Below are 22,632 nucleotides of genomic sequence, written 5' to 3'. Positions count from 1 at the left end.
AACTTGAAACTTGATAGGGAGAAGGTAATGTCTGGAGTAGCGGTACTTCAGTGAAGTAAAGGAAATGACATTGGTATCAGAGAGGAGTTGGCCAAAGTAACTTGGAAGGAGGTGCTAGCAAGGATGACAGCAAAGCAGCAATGGCATGAGTTTCTAGGAAAAATGAGGAAGATGCAGGATAGATGTATTCCAAAAACAAAGAAATACTCAAATGGAAAAATAGTACAACCGTGGCTGACAAGGAAAGTCAAAGCTAATGTAGAGCAAAAGAGAGGGCATACAACAAAGCAAAATTTAGTGAGAAGACAGAGGATTGGGAAGTTTTTAAAACTCTACCGAGAGCAACTACAAGAATCATTAGGAGAGAAAAGATGAAATATGAAAGCAAGCTAGCAAACAACATCCAGGTAGATAAAAAAAAGCTTTTTCAAGTATCTAGAAATAAAAGAGAGATGAGAGTGGATATAGGACTTAGAAAATGCCGGAAAAATAATAACAGGGGATAACAGGATGACAGATGAACTAAATGAGTATTTTGCATCAGTCTTCACTGATGAAGACACTCGCAGTGTGCCACGTGTTAAAAGGTGTGAGGGAAGAGAAGTGAGTACATTTACTATTACAAGGTAGAAAGTGCTCAAAAAGCTGAAAGACCTAAAGGTACATAAGTCACCCAGACAACAAAAACTGCACCTTAGGGTCTGAAAGAGGTAGTGATAGAAATTGAGGAAGCATTAGTAAAGATCTTTCAAGAATCTTTGGACTCTTGCATGGTGCCAGAGGACTGGAAAATTGCAAATGTCACTCCACTCTTAAGAAAGGAGGGATGCAGCAGAAAGGAAATTATAGACCAGTTAGCCAGACCTCAGTGCTTGGGAAGAATTGGAGTCAACTGTTAAGGATGAGGTTATGTAGTATTTGGTAACACAGGACAAGACAGAACAAAGTCAGCATGGTTTCCTTAAGGGAAAATCTTGCCTGATGAACACTGTTGGAATTCTTTGACGAGGTTACAAGTAGGATAGATAAAGGGGATGCAGTGCATGTTGTATATTTGGATTTTCAGAAGGCCTTTGACAAAGTGCCACACAAGAGGCTGTTTGCTAAGTTAAGAGCCCATGGTTTAACAGGAAAGTTACTAGCATGGTTACAGCATTGGCTACCAGTGACTAGTGGTGCTCCGCAGGAGTCAGTGTTGGGACCACTATTTTTTATGCTGTATATCAATGATTTAGATGACAGAATACATGGCTTTGTTGCCAAGTTTGCAGATGATACGAAGATTGGCAGGTAGTGTTGAGGAAACAGAGTCTGCAGAAGGACTTCGATAGTTTAAGAAAGTGGCAAATGAAATACAATATTGGAAAATGCATGATCATGCACCTTGGTATAAGAAATAAGTGTGCAGACTATTTTCTAAACAGGGGGAAAATCCAAAAATCTGAGATGCAAAGAGACTTGGGAGTCCTTGTGCAGAACACCCTAAGGGTTAACTTGCAGGTTGAGTTGGTGGCAAGGAAGGCAAAATGCAATGCTCACATTCATTTCAAGAGGTGCAGAATATAAGAGCATGGATGTGATGCTGAGGCTTTATAGACAATAGGTGTGGGAGTAGGCCATTCACTGTGATCATGGCTGATCATTCACAATCAGTACCCCATTCCTACCTTCTCCCCATATCCCTTGACTCCACTATCTTTAAGAGCTCTATCTAACTCTTTTTTGAAAGAATCCAAAGAGTTGGCCTCCACTGCCTTCTGAGGCAGAGCCACAACCCTCTGTGTGAAAGTTTTTCCTCAACTCCATTCTAAATGGTCTACCCCTTATTCTTAAACTGTGGCTCCCCCAACATCGGGAACATGTTTCCTGCCTCTAACATGTCCAATCTCTTAATAATCTTATATATTTCAATCAGATCCCTTCTCATCCTTCTAAATTCCAGTGTATACAAGCCCAGTCGCTCCAGTCTTTCAACATTTGACATTCCCGCCATCCCTGGAATTAACCCTGTGAACCTACGCTGCACTCCCTCCATAGCAAGGATGTCCTTCCTCAAATTTGGAGACCAAAACTGTATGCAATACTCCAGGTGTGGTCTCACCAGGGCCTTGTACAACTGCACAAGGACCTCTTTGCTCCTATACTCAACTCCACTTGTTATGAAGGCCAACATGCCATTAGCTTTCTTCACTGCCTGCTGTACCTGTATGCTTACTTTCAGTAACTGATGAACAAGGATACCCAGATCTCATTGTACTTTCCCTTTTCCTAACTTGACACCATTCAGATTGTAATTTGCCTTCCTGTTCTTGCCACCAAAGTGGATAACCTCACACTTATCCACATTAAACTGCATCTGCCCACTCACCCAACCTGTCCAAGTCACCCTGCATTCTCATAATAGCCTCCTCACACTTCACACTGTCACCCAGCTTTGTGTCATCTGAAAATTTGCTAATGTTACTTTTAATCCCTTCATCTAAATCATTAATGTATATTGTAAATAGCTGCGGACCCAGCACCAAGCCTTGCGGTACCCCACTAGTACTATTCTGAAAAGGACCCATTAATCCCTAGTCTTTGTTTCCTGTCTGCCAACCAATTTCTTATCCATGTCAGTACCTTACCCCCAATACCATGTGCTCTAATTTTGCCCACTAACCTCCTATGTGGGACCTTATCAAAGGCTTTCTGGAAGTCCAGGTACACTACATCCACTGGCTTTCCCCATGTCCATTTTCATAGTTACATCCTCAAAAAATGCCAGAAGATTAGTCAAGCATGATTTCCCCTTCGTAAATCCATGCTGACTCGGACCTATCCTGCTACTGCTATCCAAATATGCTATTTCATCTTTTATAATTGACTCCAGCATCTTCCCCACCACTGATGTCAGACTAACTGGTCTATAATTGCCTGTTTTCTCTCTCCCTCCTTTCTTAAAAAGTGGGATAACATTAGCCACCCTCCAATCCGCAGGAACTGATCCTGAATCTATAGAACACAGGAAAATGATTACCAATACGTCCACGATTTCTAGAATCACCTCCTTAAGTACCCTGGGATGCAGACCATCAGGCTCTGGGGATTTATCAGCCTTCAGTCCCATCAGTTTACCCAACACCATTTTCTGCCTAATGCGAATTTCCTTCAGTTCGTCCGTTACCCTGGGTCCTCTGGCCACTATTACATCTGGGACTAGTGAGGCCTCACCTTGAGTATTATGAATAGTTTTGGGTTCCTTATCCAAGAAAAGATGTGCTGGCATTGGAGAGGGTTCAGAGAAAGTTCACAAGGATGGAGGAACATTTGATGGCTCTGGGCCTGTACTCACTGGAATTTAGAAAGATGAGGGGGTATCTCATTGAAACCTTCCAAAATGTTAAAAACCTAGACAGAGTAGATGTGTAAAGTATGTTTCCCATGTTGGGGGAGTCTAGGACAAGAGGGCACAGCCTCAGAATAGAAGGGCACCCATTTAAAACAGAGATGCAGAGAAATTGCTTTAGCCAGAGGGTGGTGAATTGGTGAAATTTGTTATCACAGGCATATGTGGAGGCCAGGTTGTTGGATGTATTTAAGGCAGACATTGATAGGTTCTTGATCGGCCACGGTATCAAAGGTTATGGAGTAAAAGGCCAGGGAGTGGGGCTGATGAGGGGAAAATAAAAGATCAGCCATGATTGAATGGCAGAGTAGATTCAATGGGCCAAAATGGCCTAATTCTGCTCCTATGTCTTATGGTCTTCTTCAACCTCCTGTCTATCTGTGTGCCGCTATAGGGAACTATGGACATGCACTCAAAGGTCTCTGTTTTACAATACTTCCTAGGGCTCTGCCATTCACTGTTTGTCCTGCCTTGTGTTAACTTATTGAAGTGTATCGCTTTGCATTCGCAGAGTTAAATTCCATCTACCATTCCATTGCTCAATTTCCCAATTGAACTATATCCTGTTATAATTTTATCATAGAACCATAGAAACTACAGCACAGAAACAGGCCTTTTGGCCCTTCTTGGCTGTGCCGAACCATTTTCTGTCTAGACCCACTGACGTGCACATAGACCATATCCCTCCATACACCTCCCATCCATGTATCTGTCCAATTTATTCTTAAATGTTAAAAAAGAACCCGCATTTACCACCTCGTCCGGCAGCTCATACTCCCACCACTCTCTGTGTGAAGAAGCCCCCCCTAATGTTCCCTTTAAACTTTTCCCCCCTCACCCTTAACCCATGTCCTCTGGTTTTTTTCTCCCCTTGCCTCAGTGGAAAAAGCCTGCTTGCATTCACTCTATCTATACCCGTCATAATTTTATATACCTCTATCAAATCTCCCCTCATTCTTCTACGCTCCAGGGAATAAACTCCTAACCTATTCAACCTTTCTCTGTAACGGAGTTTCTCAGGTCCCGGCAACAACCATGTAAACCTTCTCTGTACCCTTTCAACCTTATTTATATCCTTCCTGTAATTTGGTGACCAAAACTGAACACAATACTCCAGATTCGGCCTCACCAATGCCTTATACAACCTCATCATAACATTCCAGCTCTTATACTCAATACTTTGATTAATAAAGGCCAATGTACCAAAAGCTCTCTTTACGACCCTATCTACCCGTGACGCAACTTTTAGGGAATTTTGTATCTGCATTCCCAGATCCCTCTGTTCCACTGCACTCCTCAGTGCCTTACCATTAACCCTGTATGTTCTACGTTGATTTGTCCTTCCAACGTGCAATACCTCACACTTGTCATCTGCCATTTTTCAGCCCAATTTTCCAGCTGGTCCAAGTCCCTCTGCAGGCTCTGAAAACCTTCCTCACTGTCTACTACACCTCCAATCTTTGTATCATCAAAAAACTTGCTGATCCAATTTACCACATTATCATTCAGATCATTGATATAGATGACAAATAACAATGGACCCAGCACTGATCCCTGTGGCACACCACTAGTCACAGGCCTCCACTTGGAGAAGCAATTCTCTACTACCACTCTTTGGCTTCTTCCATTGAGCCAATGTCTGATCCAATTTACCACCTCTCCATGTATACCTAGCAACTGAATTTTCCTAACTAACCTCCCATGCGGGACCTTGTCAAAGGCCTTACTGAAGTCCATGTAGACAATATCCACTGCCTTCCCTTCATCCACTTTCCTGGTAACCTCCTCGAAAAACTCCAATAGATTGGTCAAACATGACCTGCCACGCACAAAGCCATGTTGACTCTCCCTAATAAGTCCCTGTCTATCCAAATGCTTGTAGATTCTGTCTCTTAGTATTCCCTCCAATAACTTAACTACTACTGACGTTAAACTTACCGGCCTATAATTTCCCGAATTACTTTTCGATCCTTTTTTAAACAACGGAACAATATGAGCTACTCTCCAATCCTCCGGCACCTCACCTGTAGACAGCGACATTTTAAATATTTCTGCCAGGGCCCCTGCAATTTCAACACCAGTCTCCTTCAAGGTCCGAGGGAACACCCTGTCAGGTCCCGGGGATTTATCCACTTTAATTTTCCTCAAGACAGCAAGGACCTCCTCCTTTTCGATCTGTACAGTTTCCATGATCTCACTACTTGTTTCCCCTAATTCCATAGACTTCATGCCAGTTTCCTTAGTAAATACAGACACAAAAAACCTATTTAAGATCTCCCCCATTTCCTTTGGTTCCGCACATAGGCGACCACTCTGATCTTCAAGAGGACCAATTTTATCCCTTACAATCCTTTTGCTCTTAAAAAACCTGTAAAAGCTCTTTGGATTATCCTTCACTTTGACTGCCAATGCAACCTCATGTCTTCTTTTAGCACTCCTGATTTCTTTCTTAAGTATTTTCTTGCACTTCTTATACTCCTCAAGCACCTTATTTACTCCCTGCTTCCTATACATGTCACACAACTCCCTCTTCTTTATCTATTAACATTTACTTGTTAAACTCTGAGGAGTAGATTTATCCAGTGCCTCAGTTGAGGAAACTTACTAATTTAATCCATAGTTTATGTTTAATTTACAGAGAGGCAGTAGACATTACAGTTCATGTGAGGATAAGGAAGATAAAAGAAATCAAACAGGAATCACATTTGTGATTGTTTAACAAAGTGGATCTCATTAGGAAGAATCTCTTTGATCAAGTTCAGAAGGAATAAACAATAATTCATTTAGCTTACTATATGTGCCTGGACAGCATTGCCAACATTTGGACTAATGAAACATACCAGGGAGTAAAGTTTGAGGATCCATCTGGAGTACCACCATTCTGACCTCCACTCCCTGCAAAAGAAATATTTTAAACATTTGTTCCTCAGGGGAAAAAAAATGCCTTAATTTTCAATTTTATTTATCTGACCTTCTGACCAGTTTTCAAAGGAAGATACTGCCCATTTTTTGAGGCATTTCCCTGGCACACATCCACAAGTGGAAAACTTCAAAAAAATGAAAGTTGCTAACCTTGACATTGAAAAATACAAAAACTGCTGTCAAATACCTGCAATATTTTCCTAAATTGCTCACAAGGGTCAACATTTACCAACCTAAAACATCTGAAAATTAAGTCAATTGCTCAAATAAGTCGGAAAAGCATACACAAGTACTTCTTCAAACAGCATGGTTTCCATTGCTCTTTCTAATACTACAATGGAATGGCAAATTTGATTGACAAATACTTAAAGGAAAAAATCAAAATAACTGGTAATTGCTGGAAACCTGAAATAGAAACAGGAAATGGTGAAAATCCTGCCTGACATGTTCAGTATGTTTTTTGAATTCCATCAAGGATGGAAAGGAAAAGGAATAGGAATTACTTCACTCACAAGGTGCTGAATCTTCACCCTGGAATCAGCTTTATTGATTGCTTTCAAAAATTAGAATTTTATCAAAGGGTTTCTAATATTTTGTTTGTGCATCACCCATTAATGGAACAGGCTCTATTTCTTAAGTTCTTTTGGATGAGGTCAGGTGTAGAAGACAACTGCAAAAGAGAAGTGGAAGACAATAAGAAATAATAAAGTTGGGACTTCTGGTGGAGCTCGTGGAGTGAAGTTGTGTTCTTGACTCGCTCCATTACCTCTGAGCTTTATCCTATGATCAGCTACATTTAAGCTAACTTTGAAGGCAACAATTTTTACAATACCTTGCAGCGGATTGCTATTATATATTTGGATGCATTTAAGGTCCGCTATGTCTAAGAACGGGAAAGACGGCAAACCTCCAGTTAGACCGAAAGTTACCGACCCTCCTCCAATTGAACCAGCGGTAACTATGCAAGCTATATCGGAACTGATTCATGTGGAAATCTCAACTACTATATTGGATCTGATTCGTGTGGAAATTTGAACTAAACTGCAGAAAATTATCGATGAAATTGATAAAATGAAAACATCTATTACGGAACATCAGACTGCTATAGCTAATCTCCAAAAATCCACGCAACAAAATGAACTCAAGATGGGGAAAATTGAAGAAACAATTACTGTAATGAAGAAAAAAACTTGACTTTTTGACCTTTAAAAATTCTGACTTAGAATGCAGAATGCGACGACAGAACATCCGAATTATTGGTATTCGTGAAGCTGCTGAATCTGGTGACCCTATAAAGTTTTTCTCTCAACTTTTAAAAGATTCATTTCCCACCTTATTTCCTGATCAACCACCACTGTTGGATCGGGCTCACAGAGTCCCATTACATTCGCCTAAGTCAGATAAACCTCGGCATGTTATTTTACGATTTCATTATTTTCAAGACAAGGAGAAGTTGCTTCGCTTTGCTCACCCTAAGGGTTACATTGATTTCTCGCATCTTCGTTTTCGTTTGGTGGAAGATTTCAGCAAACAGGTTCGTGATCAACATGTCCGTTATAGATCTGTGATGTCGGAATTCTACAATATGGATTTAAAACCAGTGTTGCTTTATCCCGCACGTTCGTAGATTCGATTGTCTGATGGGTCTTCCTGTTTTTTTGACTCTCCATCGGAAGCCCAAAGTTACCTGGATCAACTCTTGCCTTCAACATCTTAATCGCACTATTAAATCATCTCTGTTTGATCGGAGGCAGTTAATTTGTTGGGTTTAATTTTTTTTTGCTTTATATGAGGGCAGAAAAGTTCTTTTTTGGTTTAATTAATGTGGTTGCCAAACTTCTTTTTAACTGCGTCATTTCTTTCTTCCTCCCTGGGGATTCTAGGTGGCTATTCCCTCAGCGTCATTTTACGTATATCCCTGGAGGCCTTAAACTTTGTAGTTTTCAAACGTACTTTTTGTAGTTTTCGTGGTTAGTCTATGCTAATATTTCGTTTTCTTGTTTAAGTATACGGTCTGTTGTAGGTTAACGGTTTTCTTTATATGTACCTGTTTTTTTTTTGTATTATATCATTTTCGATTTAATTGGTGTACTTTTTTTATTCCTTTACTGTTTTATAACTTTAGCTGATCTCTTTATGCATACACTTTTCTTTTTAGTGAGCGTCTATCGGAAGTCATGGGGGTAGTTCTAGTGCTCGCTTCTTTCTGGCTGGTCTATCTTAGAATTAGCTTTGGGGGTATGGGGTGGGGGGCAGGGGGGCTTCACTTTTTAGTTTTTCTTTCTTCTTGGGCTACTTATATTACTGAAGTATTGGTTGCGTTCTCTTTCCTGTTATCTCTTGTTTATTCTGTTCCCTTTCCGGGTTCGTGGGTCGAACCGATTGTCAATCCTCCCTTATCTGAGGGTTGACTTTAGGGATTATGGAGTCTATTATTACCATAGAAACCATAGAAACTACAGCAGAGAAACAGGCCTTTTGGCCCTTCTTGGCTGTGCCGAACCATTTTCTGCCTAGTCCCACTGACCTGCACACGGACCATATCCCTCCATACACCTCCCATCCATGTATCTGTCCAATTTATTCTTAAATGTTAAAAAAGAACCTGCATTTACCACCTCGTCTGGCAGCTCATTCCATACTCCCACCACTCTCTGTTTGAAGAAGCCCCCCCAATGTTCCCTTTAAACTTTTCCCCCCTCACCCTAAACCCATGTCCTCTGGTTTTTTTCTCCCCTTGCCTCAGTGGAAAAAGCCTGCTTGCATTCACTCTATCTATACCCATCATAATTTTATATACCTCTATCAAATCTCTCCTCATTCTTCTACGCTCCAGGGAATAAAGTCCCAACCTATTCAACCTTTTTCTGTAACTGAGTTTCTCAAGTCCCGGCAACATCCTTGTAAACCTTCTCTGCACTCTTTCAACCTTATTTATATCCTTCCTGTAATTTGGTGACCAAAACTGAACACAATACTCCAGATTCGGCCTCGCCAATGCCTTATACAACCTCATCATAACATTCCAGCTCTTATACTCTTAATACTTTGATTAATAAAGGCCAATGTACCAAAAGCTCTCTTTACGACCCTATCTACCTGTGACGCCACTTTTAGGGAATTTTGTATCTGTATTCCCAGATCCCTCTGTTCCACTGCACTCCTCAGTGCCTTACCATTAACCCTGTATGTTCTACGTTGGTTTTTCCTTCCAACGTGCAATACCTCACACTTGTCAGTATTAAACTCCATCTGCCATTTTTCAGCCCATTTTTCCAGCTGGTCCAAGTCCCTCTGCAGGCTCTGAAAACCTTCCTCACTGTCTACTACACCTCCAATCTTTGTATCATCAAAAAACTTGCTGATCCAATTTACCACATTATCATTCAGATCATTGATATAGATGACAAATAACAATGGACCCAGCACTGATCCCTGTGGCACACCACTAGTCACAGGCCTCCACTCAGAGAAGCCATTCTCTACCACCACTCTCTGGCTTCTTCCATCGAGCCAATGTCTAATCCAATTTACCACTTCTCCATGTATACCTAGCGATTGAATTTTCCTAACTAACCTCCCATGCGGGACCTTGTCAAAGGCCTTACTGAAGTCCATGTAGACAATATCCACTGCCTTCCCTTCATCCACTTTCCTGGTAAACTCCTCGAAAAACTCCAATAGATTGGTCAAACATGACCTACCACGCGAAAAGCCATGTTGACTCTCCCTAATAAGTCCCTGTCTATCCAAATGCTTGTAGATTCTGTCTCTTAGTACTCCCTCCAATAACTTACCTACTACCGACGTTAAACTTACTGGCCTATAATTTCCCGGGTTACTTTTCGATCCTTTTTTAAACAATGGAACAACATGAGCCACTGTCCAATCCTCCGGCACCTCACCTGTAGACAGCGACATTTTAAATATTTCAGCCAGGGCCCCTGCAATTTCAACACTAGTCTCCTTCAAGGTCCGAGGGAACACCCTGTCAGGTCCCGGGGATTTATCCACTTTAATTTTCCTCAAGACAGCAAGGACCTCCTCCTTTTCGATCTGTACAGTTTCCATGATCTCACTACTTGTTTCCCTTAATTCCATAGACTTCATGCCAGTTTCCTTAGTAAACACAGACGCAAAAAACCTATTTAAGATCTCCCCCATTTCCTCTGATTCCGCACATAGCCGACCACTCTGATCTTCAAGAGGACCAATTTTATCCCTTACAATCCTTTTGCTCTTAATATACCCGTAAAAGCTCTTTGGATTATCCATCACTTTGACTGCCAAGGCAACCTCATGTCTTCTTTTAGTTCTCCTGATTTCAATGGTCTTAATCATCCAATTAAAAGGGAAAAAGTCTTTAAAGTATTCCGGAGACTTAAAGCACATATCCTATTTTTACAGGAGACCCAAATGCGGAGAGGGGACAGACTACGTTTTTTTAAGTTCTGGAAGGATTAACACTTCCATTCGAATTCCAACGCTAAAATTCGAGGAGTTTCTATTTTTATAGATCCCTCAATCACTTCTGTACAACACGATACTATTTCTGATCCGAATGGTAGATTTCTATTGGTTAGTGGTTTACTTTTTAATAAAAAGGTAGTTTTGGTTAACGTTTATGCCCCTAACACGGACTGTCCGGAATTTTAAAAATCATTATTTAATTTGTTTCCGAATTTGAATGAGTTTTCACTAATCTGGGGCGGGGACCTCAATACTTGTTTATCCCCATTATTGGACCGTTCGGCTCCTTTACGGACCCTACCCAATAAATCTGCAACCTTGATTAATTAATTTCTCTCAGATTCCGGATCGATGGACATCTGGCGTTTTTTGTACCCTCGGGAAAAAGATTTTTCTTTTTTTTCACATGTTCATCATTCTTATTCAAGAATTGATTATTTTTTTTATTGACTCTTGTCTTATTTCTTCAGTGGCTAAATGTGAATATGACTCTATATCCATTTCGGATCATGCTCCACTTAAGCTTTCTATTAAAATATTGGCCAATACACAAAATAATAGACAATAGCGTTTTAATTCGCTGTTGCTCCAGGACTCGGATTTTGTAACTTTATGAATGAACAGATCAATCTCTTTTTTGCAATCAATTGTACAGAGGATGACTACCCCTTGAGATACTTTTAAAGCTTATATTCGTGGTCAGATCATCTCGTATTCTGCTACTTTGAGGAAGAGGTTGAAGGAGGAGGAGCTGGCTATTGTGGACAAGATTAAGGAAATTGATAAGAAATATGCTACAGCTCCCTCTGAGAAGTTGTATAAACAAAGAACTGAACTTCAGATGGAACACAGTTTATTACTTTCGTCCTCAATTGCAAATCAATTAATGAAAACAAGAAGCGAATTTTATATACATAGTGACAAAGTCGGTAAACTGTTGGCTAATCAGTTGAAGTCTAATTATACCAAATTTCAAATTAATCAGATTTATAATCAAAAAGATCAATTGATATTTGATCAAGCTGAGATTAATCAATCCTTTTTTGACTTTTATTCCTCCTTATATCAATCAGAGTCTCCACCAGACTCTAAACATATGCATGACATTTTAGATACCTAGATTTCCCTAAGATTTCACATGATATATCTTCTATGTTAGATTCTTCCTTTACTACTGATGAGATTAAGAATGTTATTTTTTCTATGAACCCGGGGAAAGCTCCTGGTCCTGATGGGTTTACCGCGGAATTTTATAAATTTTTTGCATCCTCATTAATCCCTTGGTTATTCAGGGTTCTGGAGGCCTCATTAAAACTTGGTAAACTTCCTGAATCCTTTTGTAGAGCATCCATCTCTTTAATATTAAAGAAAGATAAAGATCCTGCTCAATGTGCATCTTATAGACCAATATCCTTATTAAATGTTGACTCTAAAATTTTTTCTAAATTATTAGCAAACAGATTAGAAAAAGCACTTCCTTATATTATTTCGGAAGACCAAACGGGTTTTATTAAAGGTCGTTACTCTTTTTATAATATCCGTACACTGTTAAACATTGTCTATACCCCGTCACAAAATGATCCTGAATGCATCATTTCTTTAGACACTGAAAAAGCTTTTGACAGAGTCGAATGGCCTTACTTATTTAAGGTGCTTGAAATGTTTAACTTCAGCCCAAAATTTATACTCTGGATCAAATTGTTATATCATTCTCCTATGGCCTCAGTTCGTACTAACTCTTTAAATTCACCTTTTTTCCCTTTTTTTCGAGGTACTAGACAAGGTTGTCCTCTTAGTCCTTTATTATTTGATATTGCATTAGAACCTCTTGCAATTGCTATTCGAGAATCTCCAAATATTATTGGCATAACTCGTGGTTCAACGTCTCATAAAGTATCACTTTATGCTGATGACTTACTTTTATATATTTCTCATACTAAAAAATCTATTCCTGCTGCTTTAGATTTATTAGCACAATTTAGTCTTTTTTCAGGTTATAAGTTAAATCTCAGTAAGAGTGAACTTTTCCCGATTAATAAGCAAGTTCCCTTATATCAGAACCTCCCGTTTAAATTGGTTAATAACCATCTTTCATATCTTGGGATTAAAATTACCTGTAAACATAAGGATTTATTTAAGACTAATTTCCTACCCTTAATTGATCACATTACTCAACTTTCATTTAAATGGTCTCCACTTTATTTAACTTTGTTTGGTTGTATTAATGCTGTTAAGATGTTTATTCTGCCAAAATTTTTATATGTATTTCAGGCACTACCAAAATCCTTTTTTGACAAAGTTGACTCTAAAATTTCTTCTTTTATTTGGCAAAATAAAAACTCGAGATTGGGTAGAATACATCTACAGAAAGCTAAGAGAGATGGAGGCTTGGCATTACCTAACTTTAGCTTTTATTATTGGGCAATTAATATTCAACACATGAAATTTTGGTTACTTGACCAAGATATACTATCCATTCCTAAATGGGTAGTATTGGAATTACAATCTGCTCAAGGTTATGCACTTGGCTCCATTTTAGGTTCTTCTCTTCCTTTCGATTTGAAACGCTACAAACAGGTTTGTAACCCGATAGTTAAATATACCTTACGTATTTGGTTTCAATTCCGAAAATTTTTCGATCTTAATCAATTTGGGCTTGCAATTCCTATTTTAGGTAACATATTCTTTCCCCCCTCTTCCACGGACCATGTCTTTCAAATTTGGAAGACTAATGGTATATCACGGTTTTTGGATTTATTTTTAGATGGCTCCCTTATGTCTTTTGAACAATTATCTAACAAATATAACTTACCAAGAATACATTTTTTTAGATATCTCCGAGTTAGAAATTTCCTAAGCACTATACTCTCTTCCTTTCCGACGTTACCTCCTACATATATTTGAGATACTATAATTGACCTTAACCCATGTCAGAAAGATGTAACGGCTATTATTTATAATACTATCATGAAACTTAGGAAAGCTCCATTCGATAAGATTAGGTTAGATTGGGAAAAGGAATTGGGCTTTATTATTTCGGCGGATGACTGGGCACATTTTACAACTAGTCAATACTTCCTCTATCTGTTCCAAACATTCCCTAATTCAATTTAAAGTTGTTCATAGAGCACATATGTCTAAAGATAAATTAGCTCGTTTTTATTCTCATATTAACCCTCTTTGTGACAGATGTCATGGGGAGATAGCCTCCTTAACTCATATGTTTTGGTCCTGTCCTACTTTGGAAACCTTTTGGAAAGATATTTTTAATATTATTTCAAAGGTATTGAATATAGATATTTCTCCCCATCCTATTACCGCCATCTTTGGATTACCTAAAATTTCCAGTAACCTTTCCCCTTCAGCCTGTAGAATGATTGCATTTCTTACTTTAATGGCGAAAAGATGTATTTTACAACATTGGAAGGAGATTAATGCCCCAACTACGTTCTTTTGGTTTTCTCAGACGATACTATGTTTAAATTTGGAGAAAATTAGAAGTGATCTTTATGATACTTCAGTTAAATTTGAACAGACTTGGAGACCTTTTATTCAACATTTTCATTTAAAGTAATTTTTTTTCCCTCTTTGCCCATATTTACATTCCCTTCTTGCTTTTATTGGAGGTCGGGTTTGAGGACGTGATTGTTTTAAGCTGTTTAAGTCTACATGTTACCTAGTTAACCCATTGCTTTGCTTTGCTTTTTAGATTAGTTGCATGGTGGGTTTTTTTTGGGGGTATTTTTTCTTCTCTTTACTGATATGTATGGAAAATTAGTATACTATTATATTACCTTGTTATTTTATATCTAAACTGCACTGTTTGTACTAACTTTTTTTTTGTGTATTAATATCTCTTGCAAATTTACATTGCAAGTTTATTACTGTCTACATGGTTTACTTTTTGTGTACTAATTTAATAAAAAGATTTAAAAAGGAAAGAAATAATAAAGTCAAATGACTGAACCACTTTGGAATGTGATGCTGTAACTGAAATCAATGTTATTTCAAAAAGGTTCACATCATATCTGTATAGACATTGGTAGGATTTATATATTTATTTAGAGATACAGCACAGAACAAGCACTTCCAGCCTAATGAACCCCACTGCCCAGCAACCCACTTATTTAACCCTAGACTAAGCACAGGACAATTTACAATGACCAATTAACATATTAACTGGTATATCTTTGGACTATGGGATGAAGCCAGTGCACCCAGAAGAAACCTATGTGCTCATGGAAGAATAGAAACATAGAAACATAGAAAATAGGTGCAGGAGTAGGCCATTCGGCCCTTCGAGCCTGCACCGCCATTTATTATGATCATGGCTGATCATCCAACTCAGAACCCCGCCCCAGCCTTCCCTCCATACCCCCTGATCCCCGTAGCCACAAGGGCCATATCTAACTCCCTCTTAAATATAGCCAATGTACTGGCCTCAACTGCTTCCCGTGGCAGAGAATTCCACAGATTCACCACTCTCTGAGTGAAGAAGTTTTTCCTAATCTCAGTCCTAAAAGGCTTCCCCTTTATCCTCAAACTGTGACCCCTTGTTCTGGACTTCCCCAACATCGGGAACAATCTTCCTGCATCTAGCCTGTCCAATCCCTTTAGGATTTTATACGTTTCAATCAGATCCCCCCTCAATCTTCTAAATTCCAACGAGTACAAGCCCAGTTCATCCAGTCTTTCTTCATATGAAAGTCCTGCCATCCCAGGAATCAATCTGGTGAACCTTCTTTGTACTCCCTCTATGGCAAGGATGTCTTTCCTCAGATTAGGGGACCAAAACTGCACACAATACTCCAGGTGTGGTCTCACCAAGGCCTTGTACAACTGCAGTAGTACCTCCCTGCTCCTGTACTCAAATCCTCTCGCTATAAATGCCAGCATACCATTCGCCTTTTTCACCACCTGCTGTACCTGCATGCCCACTTTCAATGACTGTACAACCTCCTTACAGAGGATGCCGGAATTGAACTTTGACACCTTGAGCTGTAATAGCATCATGCTGTGCTACTGTGGCACCCCAAATGAATGATCTTGTTTGTGATCCCATCTAAAAAGCTACCAACAATATTGACAAATAGCAACTTGATTCAAGGGTTGCTGCTGAAACTTGACGTCAGTGATTCACCATCGTTAAGTACAGTGCATGTCATATCAAAAGCAACATGAAGCTGCATCCTACATTAAGCCTTTAACAAGGTGTCGCTAAACAAGATAGGAGCCCATGGTATTACAGGAAAGACACTAGTATGGATAGAAGATTGGCTAACTGGCGGAAGACAGAGTAAGAATAAAAAGGGGGTGGCCTTTTCTGATTGGATGCTGGTGACTGGTGGTGTGCCACAGGAGTCAGTGTTGGGTTTGCTAGCTTACATGTTACAAGTTAATAATCTGGATGATGGAATTGATGGCTTTGTGATCAAGTGATACAAAGATAGGTGGAGGGACAGGTGGTGTTGAGGAAGGATGGAGTCTCTATAGGACTTGGGCAGATTAGGAGAATGGACAGATGGAATACAACAACACACAAAATGCTGGAGGAACACAGAAAGTCGGGCAGCATCTATGGAAGGAAATAAGCAGTCGATGTTTCAGGACGAGATCCTTCATCAGGTCTTCATGGGAGGGGTATGCTCCAGGTGAGGTTCAATGGGACAAGACAGAATAATAGTCCAGCATGGACTAAATGAACCAAAGGGCCTGTTTCTGTGCTGTAGTGCTCTAAGACTACATCAAAACAGAGCAAATTGTAGAAACATCACTAAGTGATTTAAGTGATCTTACTTTGTGGAAAAACAAAGTTTAACCTAGACTGCAAGCATCTTCACTTAATGTAAATAACACAAGAAGTTTTACCGATGCTAACATCTTTAGTAAAATATGAATCGCAATTATTTTATTTTTAAAACTGCTCCAGATTCCAAATGCTCCAACCTGCTTGCAGGAAAGCAGCATCCATCATCAGAGACCCCCACCACTCAGGTTATGCTCTCTTCTCAATGCTGCCATCAGGAAGGTGGTACAGGAGCCTCAGGACCTGCATCACCAGGTTCAGGAACAGTTATTACCCCTCAACCATTAGGCTCATTAACCAGAAGGAATAACTTCACATGCCCTATCACTGAACTATTCCTACAACCTATAGACTCACTTTCAAGGAATCTTCATCTCACGTTCAATATTTATTGCTAATTTATTTATTATTCATTTTTCTTTTTGTACTTACACAGTTTGTTGTCTTTCAGTGATCTGATTATGGTTACTATTCTGTTATGGATTTCAACTTTATTATCGAAGTACACATGTAACCATATGCTACCCAGAGATTCATTTTCTCGTGGGCATTCACAGTAGATACAAAGAAATACAATAGGATCAACAAAAAACTGCACTCAAAAAAAATGCGCAGAAGGTGGTAAACTGGGTGGGTGGGTAAATAGGTAGATAACTAATAAATATAGAAAATTTGTAGAGTACTAAGAAGTGAGTCCATATTTTGTAGAATCAGCTCAGAGTGAAGTTATCCCTTCTGGTATGAAGGTTGAAGGTTAATAATTACTACTGAATATGGTGGTGTTCGATCCAAGGCTCCTCCCCAATGGCATCAGCAAGAAGATGATGGGGACAGCGCGGCCTGGATCGTTGGGCGGGGGGGGGGGGGGGAGTTGTTCTTGATGTGCTTTCCTGCAACAGTACTCCTTCAAGATGTGCTCAATGGTGGAGAGGGCTTTACCTGTGATTGCCTGGACCGTATCCACTACTTTTCATAGGCTTTTACATTTATGGGAATTGGCGTTTCCATAATACTGGGCCGTAATGCAACCAGACAGGATACTCTCTACTGTGTTGAATTAGAATTTTGTCTAAGTTTTAGAGGGCATGCTAAACCTGCGCAAACATCTAAGAAGGTACAACCTCTGCCATTCCATGTATATAATGGCAGTTAAGTATTGGTCCCAGGACAGATCCTCTGAAATTATAATGCTAATGAATTTAAAGTTACTGACCCTCTCCACCTCCTGATGGGGACTGGCTCATGGACATTTCCTCCTCCTGTAGTCAATAATCAGCTCTTTGGTTTTGCTGATACTGAGTGAGATGTTGTTGTCCTTGAATTTTACTAGTGTTTCAAGCTCACCAGAAGTATTATTTTTCTGATTCTATTTTTTGACTAATGCTGATTTTCTCAGACTACTGCTTTAAAAGGTCCTGCTTTTAGTAAGTTTTTCTGATCTCCCCAAACACTAACTGCAGCAGCTTGTCTCTTTCTCTGTTCTTGTCACAGGTACCAATACAGACAAAGATTTCCAACTGCAACACACACAAAATGGAGGAACTCAACAAAAAAAAGTGTAGAAGTTTCAAAGTTAAAGTCAACCAATTTCTAACAAAAGAATTATCCCGTTATTCCTTTGTTTCTAGAACAAATGTTTTATTCAAAAATGGTTGCTATATCCCTCTGTAAAATAACTTGTTAAAAACAATTTGTTGTCATAGAGAAGTACAGCATAGAAACAGGCCCTTTGGCCCATCTGTTCCATGCCAAAAGCCACTTAAATTGCCTACTCTCAACAACCTGCACTAGCTGTCCATACCCCTATAATCCATGTAACTATCCAAACTTCTCTTAAGTGTTGAAATCGAGTTCGCATGCACCACTTGTGCTGGCAGCTTATTCCACCCTCTCACAACCCTCTAAGTGAAGAAGTTTTCCTTTTTCAACAAACTATGTATCTGTATTCCCAAATCCATCTATTCTACCACACTCCACAGTGCCCTACCATTCACTATGCAAGACCTACTACCCTGGTTGGTTTTACTAAAGTGCAAAACCTTGCATTGTCTGCAATTTTCAGCCCATTTTTCCAGCTGATGCAGGTCTCTCTGCAAGCCATGATATCCTTCCTCACTACACCTCCAATCTTAGTGTCATCCGCAAATTTGCTGATCCAGTTAACCACATTAACAACCAGATCATTGACACAGATGATAATTAACAAAGGACTCAGCACCGATCCCTGCAGCACACCACTAGCTGCAGGCCTCTAGTCAGAAAAGCAACCTCTTCGACTGCTCTCTGGCTTCTCCCACAAAGCCAAGGTCTAATCCAATTTACTACCTCATCCTTAAATGCTGAGCAACTGAACCTTCTTCACTAGCCTCCCATGCAGGACATTGCTGAAGTTCATGTAGACAAAATCCACTGCCTTGCCTTTATCCACTTTCCTGGTAACTGCCTCCAAAAACTGCATAAGATTGGTTAGATATGACCTACCATGCACAAAGCCACGCTGAATATCCTTAATCAGCCCATGTTTATCCAAATACTTATATATCCGGTCCCTTAAATCACTTTCCCGCAACTGATGTCAGACCCACTGGTGTTTAATTTCCTGGTTTTGATTACAGCCTTTTCTTTTGAAAAAGCAGTGGAACAACATTGGCTATCCTCCAATCCTCTGGTACCTCTCCTGTTGCTAAGGATGATTTAAGTATCTCTGCTTGGACCCCAGCAACTTCTGCACTTGTCTCCCGTAAGATCCAAGGTAACACCTTGTCAGGCCCTGCGGATTTATCAATCCTGATTTACCTAAGGGTAGCAAGCACCTGCTCTTCTATAATCTGCACAGAGTCCATGAACATGATGCTGCATTGCCTCATTCAACAGACGCTGTATCCACCTCCTGAGTAAATACAGATTCAAAGAATGTATTTGAGATCTCCCCCATTTGCTTGGCTCCACACATGGAATACCATTCTGGTCTTCCAGAGGAAGAATTTTGTCCTTAGCATTCCTTTTGCTCTCAACATAACTGTAGAATCCTTTAGGATTCTCCTTTGGCTTGTCTGCTAGAGATACTTCATGCCTTCTTTTAGCCTTCCTGATTTCTTTCTTAAGTGTTCTCTAAAATTTCTTGTACTCCATACATACCTCATTTGTTCCTACTTGCTTATACCTGCTATGCACCTCCATTTTTCTCTTTACCAGGGCCTCAATATCTCTTGAAAACCAAGGTTCCCCAAAAGGTTGTGGTCAAATATTGGGATATGAACATTACTGCATTGTTTTTAACTTATAAAAACAAACTGGCTCAATGTGAATGCACTGCATTCAAGGTCTATATCTACAATTAGATTACAATCACTAAAACAAATATTTAATAGGAATCAGCAAAAGAGTTCACTAAGTTCCTCACTGGTAACAGACCATTTTTTAATCCAACCCTAAATAGAAAAGTCTTAATCCTTCCTAAGTACAGAAATTAAAACAAAAAAGGGAAAATATTTCTCCAATAAAAGCTGATCATCATCTTGATAATGGATGTAGACACTACACAAAGCAGTAAGAAGCATAAAAATGTTTGAATCTTAATCCGTCTCGAGCTTCTGGCGCGCGAGAACACGATAGACGAGTAGAAACGTCTTATTTACTACAGCCAACATTCCTTATTTCTGTCAAATATTATTCTTGCTCCACGAGATTACCTGCTATTTATAACTAACCTACTGGCCCACAATCGTCATTGTTAAGTGAGGGTTGAAGAGGGAGAGAGAACCAAGCACAAATAACCAAGCAAAAATTATCTATAGCGAGAAAGAACACGCGAGTATTAACACAAGAAATTTAAGCAATTTGACACCAACGTTCTGGGTCACCTGTTCAGGATTAGCAACACCCGAATTTAATTACACTGACCCGAGTTCGATGCCACAAACGTCTGACAGAGTAAAATCCGAAAGCAGAGCTGCCTTCGCATTACCTTGCCTGTAGTACATGTCGTTGACTGTGGCCCCGTAGTACTTCCATGCCATATGAATAGCCACCAAGCTGCAAACCAACCAACCCAGAAGGATTTTGAAGATTGTGACCCTCATGTCGTTGGTGCTCCAGTCCTGGGCGAACTCGCTGCAAAAAGACACGACGCTCTCCAGAAGGCCAGAGAACAACCCGAGATCCCGCGGTAACTCCATCTCCGCTCCCGGCGCAGCATCACTCGCGGAGCGGAGGTGTCCTTTCCCGCTCACTTGTTTTTATTTCCCCCTGCGTCCTTGTTTTTCTTCCCAGTGAGTCCGCCCAGTCACAGCGACAGTGATAGCCGGAGCAGCGCGCCGTCTCATGGTCTTTCCTCACCACCGCTGCCGGCCGCCTCAAAACACACTCCAATCACCCGTACTTTCGACACATATGTCCTTCAAACAGTTCCTTCGTTAGCTTACGCTCAATTCTCCACACGAGACGGCGATTTCAAGCCGGGAAAAATTGTATAACTTTTTAACCAGATGCACAGTCTTGTTTCTGTTTTCTTTCTTTAAGATATAAATTGCCGTCACTATCCGCTTATGTACTAATGCAAATCAGAAACTACCTGCAGGTTGGAGGCGCCCACTTACGGATTCCAGGAAAGGTCAAAACAACATTACCTCGGAACAGGGAGTGCGATTCAAATTGACTTGGGTGACCACTTAAGAAATAAACAAAATGCCTAACGTAAGTGGTGCAAAATTTCCCCTTATTCACTCCATATTTCACAAATTGAATGGAGAATTTGCTCTAAATTCTCTGTAGGCTCCGAAGTACTTGAATTGAGAGCAGATCCTGAGACTAGGAGGGCAGTAGGTCAGTGATCGGGTGGTAAATGAATGGATGGTATGGAGGAGGTCCATTTCACTCGCTGTTTTCATTGGACTTGTGCATTCTCCTGTCGAAGAGACTTGAAGTTTCCAATGGCACCCCGGAAATACCCTCTCCATTGTAATGAATCAGGGACTAGGGATTCTCGTCAGGCAGTAAGAAAGTCACATTTTCCCCAAAGACACTGTCAAAACATACTTTGGAGGTTTTCTCTGTCCTTTTCTCTGTAATGAACCAGGTCAGGTCACAGATCTCTCAGTGGGTGAGCATCTGGGCAACAGTGACCACCGCTCCTTGGCCTTCAGCATTATCGTGGAAAAGGATAGAATCAGAGAGGACAGGAAAATTTTTAATTGGGGAAAGGCAGATTATGAGGCTATAAGGCTAGAACTTGCGGGTGTGAATTGGGATGATGTTTTTGCAGGGAAATGTACTATGGACATGTGGTCGATGTTTAGAGATCTCTTGCGGGATGTAAGGGATAAATTTGTCCCGGTGAGGAAGATAAAGAATGGTAGGGTGAAGGAACCATGGGTGACAAGTGAGGTGGAAAATCTAGTCAGGTGGAAGAAGGCAACATACATGAGGTTTAGGAAGCAAGGATCAGATGGGTCTATTGAGGAATATAGGGAAGCAAGAAAGGAGCTTAAGAAGGGGCTGAGAAGAGCAAGAAGGGGGCATGAGAAGGCCTTGGCGAGTAGAGTAAAGGAAAACCCGAAGGCATTCTTCAATTATGTGAAGAAAAAAAGGGTGACAGGAGTGAAGGTAGGACCAATTAGAGATAAAGGTGGGAAGATGTGCCTGGAGGCTGTGGAAGTGAGCAAGGTCCTCAATGAATACTCCTCTTCGGTATTCACCAATGAGAGGGAACTTGATGATGGTGAGGACAATATGAGTGAGGTTGATGTTCTGGAGCATGTTGATATTAAGGGAGAGGAGGTGTTGGAGTCGTTAAAATACATTAAGACAGATAAGTCCCCGGGACCTGACGGAATATTCCCCAGGCTGCACCACAAGGCGAGAGAAGGGATTGCTGAGCCTCTGGCTAGGGTCTTTACGTCCTTGTTGTCCATGGGAATGGTACCGGAGGATTGGAAGGAGGCGAATGTTGTCCCCTTATTCAAAAAAGGTCGTAGGGATAGTCCGGGTAATTATAGACCAGTGAGCCTTACGTCTGTGGTGGGAAAGCTGTTGGAAAAGATTCTTA

General features: G+C 40.3%; 1 protein-coding gene across 2 annotated transcripts in view; it reads right to left on the bottom strand.

Moving 5' to 3' along the window:
* Positions 1-21,156, bottom strand: part of tcta (T cell leukemia translocation altered) — a 29,854-nt gene extending 8,698 nt beyond the window's left edge. For both annotated transcript variants that reach the window (XR_011889397.1, XM_072280788.1), the window contains exons 1-2: positions 20,554-21,156; positions 6,229-6,283 (exon numbers count right to left, since the gene is read on the bottom strand). Coding sequence is in view for 1 of the 2 variants with exons in the window: in XM_072280788.1 (XP_072136889.1) it covers positions 6,229-6,283; positions 20,554-20,764 (266 nt within the window). In the remaining variant the exon portion in view is untranslated. The remainder of the gene's footprint in view (positions 1-6,228; positions 6,284-20,553) is intronic.
* Between the last annotated feature and the right edge of the window lie 1,476 nt (positions 21,157-22,632).

Source organism: Mobula birostris, chromosome 16 (assembly GCF_030028105.1).
Source record: "Mobula birostris isolate sMobBir1 chromosome 16, sMobBir1.hap1, whole genome shotgun sequence".
Lineage (NCBI taxonomy): Eukaryota > Metazoa > Chordata > Chondrichthyes > Myliobatiformes > Myliobatidae > Mobula > Mobula birostris.
The sequence above is the reverse complement of the archived record's forward strand: the minus strand, read 5'-3'. Positions and strand labels throughout refer to the sequence as shown.